This window comes from Falco punctatus (genome assembly GCF_963210335.1).
Source record: "Falco punctatus genome assembly, chromosome: 3".
NCBI classification, from domain to species: domain Eukaryota; kingdom Metazoa; phylum Chordata; class Aves; order Falconiformes; family Falconidae; genus Falco; species Falco punctatus.
Window position 1 is genome coordinate 114,834,510 of NC_137582.1, and position 13,104 is coordinate 114,847,613.

A 13,104-nucleotide genomic window follows, 5' to 3' on the forward strand; every position below is an offset into this window, starting at 1 on the left:
TAGTGCTGAGCAAAGGGAAAGGGAAACTGCAGCGCACGCACACTTGCTTGGCAGCGCTGTCCTGCAGAGGCGTTTGGAAAAAGAAAAAAAAGAAAGAAAAAGAAGAAGAAGAAGAAAAAAAAAAAGAACAATTTTATTTTTTCAAAACAAAATCTGTAGCAAAGCCACAGTGGCATTTCCATGCCCAGTCAGGATTAAATACACCCCAAAAAATACAGAAATAACTTAATTGGAGCTACAAACCAAGAGTGGCTGAGCAGCAGGTGATGCTGCCGGACCCTGACCCCTGCTCCAGCAGAGCCAGGAGCCGGGGCCCTCCCAAACAGGCACCTCCCCGGCGACCCGCACCGCTGGGAAATGCTCGGGCACATCTGGGTAAAGCTACGGCCACCCCCCATCCCACCCCAGGATGGGCAGGCGCAGGCAGCCCCATGCCCCAGCACAGCTCCCCCCCGCCTCACCCCGAAGGCTGAGGCAGCAGAGATGTGCCAGTGGCTGGAAAATGATGCAAAAAAGTGTAAAACACACCGCAGGCACTCCTACCGTCACCCTGCTCCTGCCCTGGGACCCAGCTTAAGAGGCACTTCACATCCCCAGTTGCAGGGGGCTTGGGCAGGCAAAGCTTAACCCCCCCTGCAGCCCTGCCAGCCCCCATCCAAGGGCTGGGCTGGGGTCTGGCCGTGCCAGGGTCCACGGGGAGGAGCAGCAAGGGGCTGCGCACACCCCCAGCCATGGAGGGGACCCCGTGTCACAGCAGACGCTGAAGGCAGTGGAAACACCCAGGCCAGGCAGTGAGGAGTGGGGGTCTGCATGGCTGGGAAAGAGGCTGCGGCTCCACAACACGGGGGGACTCGGCTCGGAAGCGGGTGGCACGGGGGGCTGTCCGGCTGGGCAACGGGGCGGCTGGGTCCTTCCCACCACTCCTGTGGTGCCATCCTTGGGTGCGAGCTGCAGCGGTGGGGAGGGGGTGCCAGGGCAGCATCCCCGCCAGCAGCTGCCTGTCTTCCAGCATGACAAGACCCCAAGAAGCAGGGGCGAAGCCCACGATACGATACCCTCTCGTGATCTCTGGCACCAAAAGCATCCTGCACGGCAGCAGCCTTGGTGCCGGGAGGTGGCACAGAGGTGTAACACCAGCACCGCATGGTGAAAGCAGCACCCACAGCACCACAGTCTGGCTTCTTTCGGGCTCACTCCGAGAAAGGCATGGAGCAGTCGAGCACCCCCAGCTCTGTGAGCCCCAGGACAGCAGGCCAGGCTCTTCCTGGCACCGATGGCTTCTTGGGGTCCCCTCTCCTGGGATGAGGGGCAAGGAAGCCCCCCCTTTCCTTTCACAGCTCCAGGCCCCTTAAGCGGGGAAGACAATATTCCAGCAAACTCTTTAGGGTATCAGCTCCCCCCTGGCCTCTCCCCCAAACCTGGGGCAGGAGGAGGAGAAGGGAGCAGAGGCCAGTCAGGTCATGTAGCGGGTGACAGCTCTCAGGGCGTAGAGCAGAGCTGCCTGCATCCGAGCCTCCAGCAAGAGCAGGTTGATGTGCACCTACACAGGGAGAGCGGGGTGGTCAGGGCATGGGGGGCTCAGCACCCCGCCGCACCCTGCCAGGAGGGGAAGGGATGGGGCAGCACCTTTTCCGAGTGCTTGAAGTGTCTCCAGAACTGTGTGTACATCCGCTTGGTTGTTTTCTCAGGGTAGCAAGCCACCGTCTTGATGTAGATCTTCAAGCTGCGCTCCAGGAGCTGGTTCACCTCCCCATAGTCGTAGTCATCGTAGCTGGGGGAGAGAGGAGGGCACGTTACTCCAGGCAGAACCCCTGCCCATTCGCACACCCCGGGGTCTTCCTGGACCTAAGCCGAGCCCCCCAACGGCATCACTTTGCCTTAGTCTAAGCAGCAGTAACAGCCTCACCAAGACCAAGTTGCAGGCTCCCAGGCTGGACCTGCTCATGGGCTCCACCAAGGCAGAGACCAGGCTCCAGCCGTGGCTCAGGGACCTACCGGATCCCGAAGACGCAGTGGACGTAGTTCCAGATGGCCCGGCGCAGCATGGACGTGTCCACGCCACAGTGCATGGCGATGGTGTTGTACGTCAGGTTGTAGACGACTTGAAACTTCTCATCCAGGAGTTGCCCCACGTCAGGGTAGAGGCGGTTGATCAGCGAGTAGCCGTGGTCCTCCCAGGTGTAATCCTGCCAGAGAAATCCTGCTGGGATAGGGGCTTGATGGGGAAATGTGGGGTCCCTTCAAAGCCAGGGACACAAGCTGGGGTCTCCCACACACATTGACACACCACCACCCCCCCCCCCCAGCTATTACCATCTCGGTGCATGGCTCAGACAGCTCCAGCCTGGTTCCAGGCCCTCACCCTCTGCACCCATGCTGTCCATGGCCCCAGGAACCGCCCCGCTGTCCCCTCACCAAGACAAGCAGGACCCGCCACCCAGCACCCTGCCACCCCTTCCCCTCTTGCTGGCGTGGGACCGCCAACACCCACCTGCGCACGGAAAGTGGGGGGTGCCTGCTCGCCTCTCCGCGTGAAGTCTTTGTAGCCGAACTCGGGGTCCTCCACGAAGCAGAGGACGTTGGACTGCAGGGAGTGATCCACAATATCTACAAGGCACCACCGCAGTGGCCATGAGTGATGTGGCGTGACCCCAGACAGAGCCAGCCCTGCAGCTGAGGGCCTAATCCTGCTTTTCCCTGGGAAGATGCTGCCTCCTTCCCCCCTTCCCTGGGATTTCCCAGGCCCAAAGGGACCCCGTCCCCAGCCAGCTGCATCCCTGCACCTCCTCACCCGAGGGAGCGACCAGCAAACTCTCAGTCTTCTCCTGTTCGAAGCGTGTCGCCATCTCCTCCTGTGTGACACCCTCCTCCCCCAGCTGGCTTTCCTGCAGCAGCTTCATCCTCTCCATCAGCACTTCCACCTCCTGCATGGCATCTTTGCCCTGGCAAAGCAGAGGACAGAGTCAACCCTGCCCCAACAGTCAACTGCAAACGGCTGCAGAGGGGTTGCAAGCCTCCAGCAGCACAGAGCCACTCTCAGCTCTGCTGTCACTTGGAACAGCCCCAGGGCTGCTCTAAAGAGCATTTGCCTCTGGATTTGTCCTGCTCAGGTCCCATCTGCTCCCACGCCTCGGTCCCTGGGACCAGGAGGAAGGGGAAGCTCTGTGGAGGATGCTACCGCACACAGCCCTAAAGCATCCGCTGTTCCCAATAAAAGGCCCTGGGGTGATTCCCAGGGGAAGCACCATAAGCAGTCCAGCACCCCACCACGCCTTCTCTTTCCACCCACACCCCCACAAGGCAAAGCTCCCCCTTTACCCCAGAGCTCCCCAGGCTGTCGTCAGAGGCTGGGCTACTGTCGCTGTGGGGTGAGGGGGGCTGGCAGCTGTGCCCCCCATCCTGGTCCTCCTCGGGGTTGATGCCGCAGCCAAAGACAAAGGAAGCGAGCGAGTGGTAGTGGGTGAGGAGCACCAGGGCCTGCACCAGCTCCGCCAGCGACCAGCTGTGCTCCCCCGTCTTCAGCAGAGCCTGCAAGGCAGAGGCGTTGGAGAGATCCCCCAGCCCGCCAGCTCGCTGTGCCGTACCCCCCACCACACCCCAGAGCTGGGGTAAGCCAAGGGCAGGGAGACAGGAGGGTGTTTGGGATGTGCCTCTCCCCATAGACCACCCGCTGTCAGCAGGACAGTCCCCAGTCATGGAGGACACTTCTCCCCTTCCCATCTGTTGGGAGCAACACAGACCCTGCCCTCCAGCTCAGACTCCCTCAGCTCTGAAAGGGTTCAACTTGGGAGGGTTGTGCAAGCAGGGATGCGGCCCCTGGGGTCAAGCACCCAAACCCAGCGTGTTTTGTAGTGCGGCAGCATCATCTCACCTCAATGTGCTCCTTGGTGACGAGCCAGGGCCTGTGGGCCAGCAGTTTGTTGATCTCGTTGAGGTTCCTGAGTTTTTGGGGGGCACAGTGCAGCCCCTGCAGCCACGCTGGGTTGCCCCCTGCCTGCAGGAACTCCCCCATGTGCAAACCCACCAGGTAGGAGCACTGGTGCCGGGCTGCTGCCTGTGGGGAAAGCTGGGCAGTCAGCCCCCAGCACTGCCCAGGGGACCCCAACCCTGCTACAAGTCCTTGGAGAAGCCAAGGCAGGGAGCCACCCACCACCACCACATCACTCTTGGAGGGTTTTCCCTGGGGATAAGCCAGGGACATCTGCACAGCCCCCTGCCAATGCCAGTCCCCAGGGGCCCTGGAGCGGAGGGGTGCTGGGCTACCCCAGGTGGGCACCGCGGGACCAACCCCAAAGGGGCTTCCAAGCCTCCGGGACCACAGGTCAGAGAGGGCCCATCTGTGGGGTCCCAAACCTTCCCGCCTCCAGGCAAAAACCCAGCAGCGGTTCCAGGACCCCACGTCACCCCCAGGGACCCCACACCCCCAGGGAACCCCATCCTCACCATGATGGCGATGTAGTGGCGCTTGTGGTAGGGCAGGGGCCCGTCCATGCGCAGGAGGAGGTACTGGGTCTTCCAGAAGCTGCTGAGATACTGGGGGTGCAGCCCCATGACCATGGCGATGTTGTCCACCCTGCCCGCCGAGATGAAGGCCTCGATGAGGAGCTGGCGCAGGCTGCTCTCTGCACCTTCCTGTGGGATCTGCCAGGACGGGGAGAGGAGGGTGGTGAAGGGCTGTGTGCCGCAGCCCCCCACTCTTCCCAACAGCCCCCCTAACCTAGAAGGGAGACCTCCCCGCCTTGCATTAAGCTCCAGTGGCCAGCAGGACTCAGGCATCCAGGAGCACCCAACCCACAGCATCAGATGCTCACCCAGTTGAAGGCACCCAGCCTCCCACCCGCCGCCCGGTACGGACAGCGCCGGCAGCCCCCACTGCCCGTCTCCCCACTCCTGGGGGGCAGGGGGTGATTGGGGGTCTCCATGCCAGAGCCCGCAAAGCCCCGCTTGCTCGACCCGCGGGTTGGGTTGTTTATTTGGGCACTGGTGTGCAGCGGGGAGGAGACGGGGCTCAGCTCCCCCCTCCCAGCCTCTCCACCCCCGCCGCGGTGACGAAACCACGGTGCTATCTCTGCCGAAGGGGGAACCATCTGGGACACCAGCAGTGGGTGCTGAGATAGGACTGAGGGTGCCCCAGCACAGGGAGCCCCCGGGGATTTCGGGGTGCAGTTTTCAGGGGGGCAGGACAGGGACTGCCTCTGCAGCACAGGGGAAAGGCAGAAGTGTTTGGATGAGTGGGGAAACTGAGGCACAAGCGGGGCAGGGACTTGGGGTAGGAAAACACCAAGGTGAAACAACAGAACTGCTCCCCCATTCCTCCAAAACAAGCCCCCCCCCCACTGCCACAGGGATACCCCAGGCTGGGTGACCCATCCCCATCCCACCCCTCCTCCCCATTCACCCCCCCTCCCCAGCATCCCACCCCAGCTAGGCACTAACAGTTGGGGTCGGGGGGTGGGAATCTTTCCTTAACAGTGCCCTGCCCCCCCCACCCAGGGCAGGGAGGGGTGGAGGAGCCCCCCAGCAGGGAGGGATGCACAGACCTAGGACCACCCTCACCGCTCTTACCTCTCCCAGGGGGATGAAGGTGCTGGGCCCCTTCCCCAGCTGCTGGTGGACCTCGACCCCTCTGTCCTAGGAAAGAAAGAGCAATGGCTTTAGCCCAGCACCAGGGCAGCTGGGAGCCGCCGAGCATCCCCAGGATAAGCAGCCGCCGCCGGCGGGACGAGCGCGGTGGCACCGGAAGGGGTGACTCAGGCAGCCACCCCGCATGGGCCACGGGGCCACGCACCCATCGCCCCCGCGCTCTTGCGTCAGGCTGGGCAGCGCCTGATGAAATCAGGCAGGGGTGTTGCTCTGCACCCCGGGAGGTGTGACACACCGGGACCACGCCAGGACACCCGAGCTGCGGCATCGCCGGCCGGGAGAGCGGTGACACCCCCGGTGCCCGAGTCTTGGTTTACCACCTCCACGGGAAAACCAGAGCCCGGGGGCCCACAGGACAGTGGCAGGTCCTGGGAGCTGTGGTTTGCAGTCAGCAGCAGAAATACTGCGGTGCCTGGGGTTCCCGCTAACTGCCCCCCCCCCCCCCCCCCGGGCACAAATTCCGATAAACCTCTCCGCCAAGTTGTTTTTTTTTCACCCCTCTCCCCAGATCCGTTAACACGGTTAAAACGGAAACCAGCCACCCGGTTACAGGGTGCTCTCTGCACTCCAGGCACAGGGTTCAGCTCCTTTCTGACCCCCTCGTGCTGCAGCTGCCCCCCAGCTCTCCAGGGAAAAGCAGTTTCCACACTCTATTTTCTCCAAGCAGGTATTTTTCTCCTCTCTGCTGGGGGGGGGGGGGGGGGGGGGGGGGGGGGGGCTGGCTGCACCCAACCAGGGTTCAGTGATAGGGGTGCCACAAGCGGGACCCCCCGTTCAGAGCACAAGACCAGGACCCTCCCAGTCCCCCCACTGCAGGGGTGGCTCAGTGCCCATGGGGACCCCTCAACCAGCCCCCAAGCTGAAACACAGGGATGCAGCAGAGCCTGAATCCCCCCCCCACTCCCCGTCCTTGTCCCATTTTTGCACCGCAGCATCCCACCAGCTCGCAAGTTTTCAGTGGTGCAGGGGAAATTTCTCTGCCTGCATCACAACAGCACCCACAGATGCCAACCACAGACGGGGGATGCAGCACCCAGCCCCTAGAGCTAAAATAATCCCCCCAAAACACCTACGGAGAGCACTGGTGTGCTGCTGGGAGAAGAGAGGGTGGAAAAAGGTTCAAGTGCTCCCAGCCCTGGGAAGGAGGCGAGGGGGAAGGGGGGCCTGGTGCAGGGTCCCCCCAAAACCAGGAGGAACACGGTGCTTGTACAAAACCACGACCGAGACAGGGCAGCAGCAGCAGAAAGGGCATTCCGCAAATGAACGCCGGCAGCATCGCTTCCTCCAACCCACGCTGCTGATACAGGTGCCGGTGGCGGCACCCACTACGGAGGAGGTGCTCAGGCTCCAGCTCCAGGCAGGGAAGCACCAGCCTCCTCTTCCCATTCCCTGCAGAAATCCCTCAGGTCCCACTATGAGCAGGAGCCAAGGTGGCACCGTGAGGCTGGGACCTGTCCCCCAGCACCGTCTGCACTCGGTCACCTGCGCTGGGACTTTTGAACGGGAGCCCAGCACCAACCTTGCAGGCAGGATATGAGCCCGGGATGTAGATCTGCCTGCCCAGAGAGCAGGCAGGGTCTCAGCCCCCTTGGGTGCCCACAACCACACTGCTCCATCCCATGGCACACCACCCCTGTGCAAACCCAGCGGGGAGCAGTGGTGCCATGGAGACCCGGAGGGAGCAGCAGCAGTGCCCATGGTGTCGGACACAGCTCCCACAGCCCACCCCAGAGGGATGCCTCAGCCAGCGGAGACCTGCACCCTGCTTTGCTCCGGGTGCAGGGAGAGATGTGGCAAGGAGACACACACACAGTGCAGGCAACGGTCCCCACCCCCCCCGCTGCCTGCACTGCTGGGGACACAGAGCCGGGCACCCCGTCCCAGTAGCCACGGGCGAAGGCATTGCCAGCCCAGGCAAAGCCAGCAGGCAGGCCTGGCCCCCTGCCAGCCCCCAGGACCCAAAATAAAACAGCTCAGCTGCAGCCGGGAGAGCGGGATGCTGCCTGCAAACCCATCATGAGCGGGCAGCCCGCCTTGCTCCCACAGCACCCAGTTACCAGGTGAGCTGGCTGCAGGAGCTGCACTGGGGAGCCTGCAAGGCTGCTGCTCCCACAGGACCTGCAGCTCTGGCTGTCCTGGGTGGGCAAAGGCATGATCCGCATTTTATTGCGCTCCTCCCTCGCACGGCACACAGCCAGGTAGATGCTCGCCCCGTGCCATCAGCCACGCTGCACCACAGCAGCTCCCAGCACCCCGCTTCTCCCCACATCACCCCCCTCCATCCACGGCTGTGGAAGACCCCTGTGGTGGGCAGGGCACAGCCACCCCACACCCCCACCCCACAGCTGGGGGAGGTGAGGGAAACCCACAGCATCAATGCCGAGAACAGCAACATCTTCCAAAATCAAGAAGCCTTCCAAAACTGACGGCACCATGGGACATGCACCTTCCAGCCCGTTTACAACAGGGAAGCTCAAAGGGCAGCTCTGGCCCCAAACCTGCTCTGCCCCCACGCTCAGCACCCGGCGTGACACTCCCAGCCTCCTGTGGCGAGGTGGCAGCGAGGGTCCCACTGCCAGGATTCACCTGTGGGAGATGGGACATGTCACAGGACGGCAGCAGCAGGAGGGCACGTCCCACTTTGCAGCCGTGGAGCAACAGGGCAGGGAACTGCTTCTCCAGGGGTCTTTTCCACATCCCTGTGAAGGGACAAGCCCCAGGGCTGTCACCTGGCTTCACCGGGAGAGATACCCAAGAGCTGGAGCCGGGCACAGCCTAGGTGATGGCATGTGTCTTGCCTCCCTGCTGCCTCCAAATCACTGCTGAGATGGCGGGAGCAGCCTGGCACTCCCCCAAGCAAGGAAGGGGTGTGGGGTGGCACGAGGTGACCACACAGCAGCTGTCAGCACAGCCATGTCCTTCCCCAAGCGTCAGGCAGCGGGGCACGGCACACCGTGGGCTCTGGCTGGCACCAAACTGCAGCCACCCCGGCAAAACGAGCAGTGCCCGCATCCAACGGCTCTGACCGCTGAGCGCAAGGGATGCCCCAGGGCCGAGTCACCACGGAAGCGAGATGGGGGTGATGGCAGGAGCAGGCTCATGCCATCGCTGCGCTGGGTGCTGAGCTGGCTCTGCGCTGACTCACAGTTTGGGGAGAAAGAGCTTCTTTGGTGCTCCAAGAGGCTCCCTGGGAGAGGACAGCAACGGAGAGACGTCGGCAAGGCAAATCCACAGGACACAGGCAGCAGGACTTCCAACCCCGAAGGCAGCAAGGAGCTGGGGAGCTCAGCCCGCCCCACTGCTTTTCCATGACAGCTCAGGGTGACCTTTGAAGGTGCATTTTAATCATCCCTACGCAGAGGCTCCTTATGTTTTGCTGCATTAAGCAATCCTCACGGGCGCTGCGGTTAACCCTTGCTGCACCGTTGCTGGGTAGGGTATCACCTCCTGCTTCTGCTCATGGGGAAACTGAGGCACGGAGGCGATGCTCTGACCCATGCCACCCACGTAACCTGCTCCCAGGCTCCAGATGGCACAGGGCAGGTGGAGGATCTCAACAGAGACACCAGGGGAAGGAGTTAATCCCCCATGAGCAGGAAGATGGGTGTGCTGAGCAGCGACACCACCCCCCCTCCCCCCCCACTGGTGCCAGTGCTTAGTCAGGTGTTGAAAAATCATTCCTGATAAGGCAAGGTTAAACAAACACCATTGCAGCCACCCAGCTGAGAGGGTTTGCCCCTCGTAACCTGTGTTCCTGCCAAAAACCAGGCAGCATGTTGTCCCTGGGCTGTACTGGGGGGCAAGAGCAGCGCCAGAGCTTGGCCCCACTGACGCACGGAGCCGATGTGTGAGTGCAACCCCCTTGGCACAAGCTGTCCCTGCAGCAGCCCCAGCCAGACCTGCTCCTGGCAAGCAAACCTGGCTGCTGCCACGCTCCAGGAAGAGAGCAACGGGATCCCCAAATCCTCATCCTGAAAACCCAAAGAGGTTCTATGGAGAAGGGCAGAGTTGCTGCTGCTGCAGAGAACAGATAGCCCTGCAGCAGTGCACACCCCCTGCCACAGCACGCAGAAACAAAACTGAGGCACTTTCATGACGGGTGCAAAGGCCCCAGCCTACAGAGTTTCAGCAGTATCTGCTAGACATCGGTGGTGAAGGTCTAAGGCATCCCAGCCACAGCTGGCCTCCCCCCAGCCTGCTCCAAAGCACTGATTTCAGGCTTCAGCTCGTGTCAGGACAAGCACCGGCACTGCTGTCTGGGGTCCTTCCCACCCACTGTCCCGGGGTTTCCAGCTTCCAGCCCATGTCAGGATCTCTGCAGCCACTCAGAGGTGGCACGGTTGTTTGGGGAGCCACCAACTCTCCACAAGCAAAGCCCCGAGCTGCAGAGCAATCCTGCTGTCCCTGGGGAAACCTGAGGGAAGGGGAATTCAGGAAGTAGAGGAAAAACTGCACCTGTTTTTTTTTTTTTTTTTCAGAGGGAAAAATAAGTCTTACAAATAGAAGCAATCCCCAGCTTTTCAGGACTTTGTTGGTGGACTGAAGCTGGAGACAGGTCCGATTAGCCGGGAGGGACAGGGAGGGCCTGCAAAGCTCCATGGACACCTTAAGATTCCAATGTCGCACACTGGGCTCCAAACGCAAAAGCTCTGGGCGATGCCAGACGGTTCTCAGACCTCAGGGTTAACGGGAACATCAGAGGGATCCCATGCCCAGGCCGGGAACGGCAGCACAAGCTCCACAACTGGACACAGCCCCCAGCCTCCTGCCAGCCCCCAGCACCTGTCCCAGCAGGCATGTCCTATCGCCCCCCGCCGCCTCAGTTTCCCCCCAGGCCCATGCCTGCAGGCAGGGCCTTTGCCCAGCTCCCACACCCCCTGCAGCTCCTGCGGGGCTCAGGCCACCCCGAGAATTCCCTGGCCAGCCACCCCAACGTCCCCCTGCCAGGCCAGGGTCACCCCATCCCCAGGGAGCCCTGGGTGGGCTCCCAGCACCCCAGCCTGCTCCCGCTCCCCAGCACCCTTCTTGTCAGGCTCGTTGCAAAGCAGATGAACACGAGGGTCGGCCCGACGTGTCCGTGTCCCTGCCCCTGCCCTGCCGCAGCCGGCCCCGGGCGGGGGCCCCGGGCTGGGGGACGGGGACAGCGGCCCGGGAGGGGGGGGGTCTCACAGGCGGGGGGACGGGGACAGAGGCTCCGGGAGAGGGAACACCGCCAGCCCTCGGCCCACGGGACCCCTCGGCGGCAGCACCCCGCCCGTCCCGGGGGGGGGTGGGGGGTGGGCGATGCCAATCGGGAGCCGCTCGGGCAGGCCCGCACCGAGCCCAGCCCTTACCTCGCCGCCCCGCCGGGCCCCGCAGCCCCGCTGCTCCTCCAGCCCCACGGGGCGGCACGGCGAGCCAGCCACCAGCATGGCAGCGCGGGGGCGAGGCGGCTGGCACGGCCCCGGGCCGGCCCCGGGCGGGACAGGGGGTCCCGGGCACCCCCGGCCCCCACAGCGCTCCCGGGGCCCGCCCGCTCCCCACACAGAGGCGGTGGGAGGGCGGGACCGAGACAGCCACGCCCCTCCAGCCCGCCTCGGCCAGTGGCAACGCGGAGGCGTGACCAACGCGCGACGGCAGCCAATAGGAAGCGGCGGCGCGGGGGGTGCTGGGAGGTGTAGTTTACGATGGGTTGCTGGGATGGGGTGGGGGCGAGGCCGGCTGGGCCCGGGCCTGCAGCGGCCTGAGCTCCCCCGGGGCCTGGGAGCGGGCTGAGCCCTGCAGCAGCCTGGGCCCCCCATCCATGGCCGGGCACCCCCAGACAGTGCTGGCTGATGGGAGCGTCATGGCAGGGTCTCACACCCCTGTGCTTGTCCCCCTCTGCTCCGAGGGTAAGGACAGGGCCCTCCGCACGGCCCTGCTGTGGCACTTGCGGGACCCTTTGACACAGGGAGTCACGGGAAAAGTCCTCTGGGGGCAAAGGGAAAAGAAACTGCGTGGAAAAGGCACGTAAGGAGCCTGTGCACGTTCAGGGGCTGTGGTATTTCTCCAAAATCACTGAGCTGCCCTTGCCTTGTGCATGGAGCCTGTCCCGTGGCTCTGTATGGCCATAAGGAATCGCTGTATCCCTCCTCCTGCCGCTCCCCGTGGGTCCCCCTATGGAGCTGTTTCATTAACCCAGCGCAGCAGAGCCCCTTGAGCTACCGAGCAGCAGTTTCCCCTGCCATCCCCCTACAGCCCCGTGCCAGCTCCTGTCCATTTGAACAATAAACACCAAACCCAACAAAAGGAGAAAGAAGGGGGGGGAGGGAAATCCCACCCCACAACCACGGGCAGCCCCAGACAGCAGCGCTGATAACAATCTGGTGCTGCTTGACAGCCTGCACATGGCAAAGTCCAGCAAACAGGAGTCGCTGCACAAACAACTTAGGTTTAGCCTGGCAACAGCCTCCTCCGGCTCCGGTCCTGAGCTCCTGCCAATGCAGCAACATGTCAGTGCGCCTGGGCAGCGCCGGTGGCACAGCCAGCCCCACACACCACAGCGTTCTCACAGCCGCACTGGCCTCTGCGGGGAGAGAGGACACAGCAAGTTTCAAATGCTCCCCAGGTCGGCTGCTCCTTGTCCTTGTCCCCTTCCAGGCGCTTCACAGCCTGCAGACACCCTGTGCTATTTTAAGGGTGTTCTGCAAGCCCGGCTCTGCCCTGAGGGCGTGGGGTCTGGGCGGCTCTGGCCACCCTGAGGTGTCTGCTTCTTGTATCATTTGAAAGGAACAATTTGGGGGTTTAATTGCATCTCCTCCGAGGTCCAGATGGTGCCTGCTCTGTGGGGAACCCCGCCCCACGCTCTCCTTGGGGCCAGAGATGCTGTTTCAGCCTCTGTCCCCCTCATCCCGCTCCTTTGGCCCTGTGACACCCCGCAGAAAGCCCAGAGCTGCCTTACACGGGCCAAGATGCTGCCTGGTCCCCAGCCAGCACTGGGGCTGCAGCTACCTGAGGCCACGAGCTCTGTGTTTGCTCTGGCTGAACACGTCAGCCTGAACACGTCTCTTGTTTTTGCAGCAGGGAAGGCAACATGGTGTAGGCAAAGCAGAGGTGGGGCTGCCTCTGTTCTCCCCTTCCTGCCCCCAGAAAGTGCTGGACACAAGTGGGACAGGTTGAGGTGGACCTGGGGACCCCAGAGCTGTGGGTGTGCCTCAGGCAGTGGTCCAGCTGGAGAGACAGGCTGGAGGTGCTGCCAAATATTTCATATAAAAATATCCCATCAGAAGACGCCGAGGGCTATGCCAGAAGGACATTTGCCCCGGAGCTGGCAGGGCTGGCCAGCACAGTGGCCCTGGTGTGCAGAGCAGGGGCAGGAGGGGCCAAGCACGGCCAGGCGGTTGCAGAGCCGGGCAGTGCACTCACTTGGCAAGACGGAGCAGCACACAATCCCCCATCTGCTCCACAGCCCGGGGTCAGCCCACCCCGGCCGAGGAAAGGCAG

General features: G+C 63.0%; 1 protein-coding gene across 3 annotated transcripts; it reads right to left on the reverse strand.

Annotated features, from left to right (window-relative positions):
• Positions 1-111: 111 nt before the first annotated feature.
• Positions 112-11,159, reverse strand: SESN2 (sestrin 2). Of its 3 annotated transcripts, XM_080380287.1 has the most exons (10): positions 10,977-11,159; positions 5,566-5,631; positions 4,444-4,641; positions 3,872-4,054; positions 3,319-3,528; positions 2,792-2,942; positions 2,492-2,607; positions 1,996-2,186; positions 1,627-1,771; positions 112-1,540 (listed from the first exon to the last, which is right to left on the reverse strand). In XM_080380287.1, exons 1-10 carry the CDS (start codon positions 11,052-11,054, stop codon positions 1,454-1,456), a joined length of 1,425 nt encoding a protein of 474 aa, XP_080236413.1. In that variant the 5' UTR covers positions 11,055-11,159; the 3' UTR covers positions 112-1,453. The 3 variants fall into 3 exon arrangements, with proteins under 3 accessions (XP_080236413.1, XP_080236412.1, XP_080236414.1); XM_080380286.1 differs by lacking the exons at positions 5,566-5,631; positions 10,977-11,159 and adding an exon at positions 4,812-5,102; XM_080380288.1 differs by lacking the exons at positions 112-1,540; positions 1,627-1,771; positions 5,566-5,631; positions 10,977-11,159 and adding an exon at positions 4,812-5,102 and having other exon boundaries at positions 2,002-2,200.
• Positions 11,160-13,104: the final 1,945 nt, after the last annotated feature.

Coding starts and splice junctions, on each gene's coding strand:
- SESN2 (XM_080380286.1), bottom strand. CDS start 5,087: ATGGTTCCCCCTTCGGCAGAGATAGCACCGTGGTTTCGTCACCGCGGC. Junction 4,642..4,811: donor GGCTGGGTGCCTTCAACTGG/GTGAGCATCTGA, acceptor CCGTCCTGGCAG/ATCCCACAGGAAGGTGCAGA. Junction 1,772..1,995: donor CACTGCGTCTTCGGGATCCG/GTAGGTCCCTGA, acceptor TCTCTCCCCCAG/CTACGATGACTACGACTATG.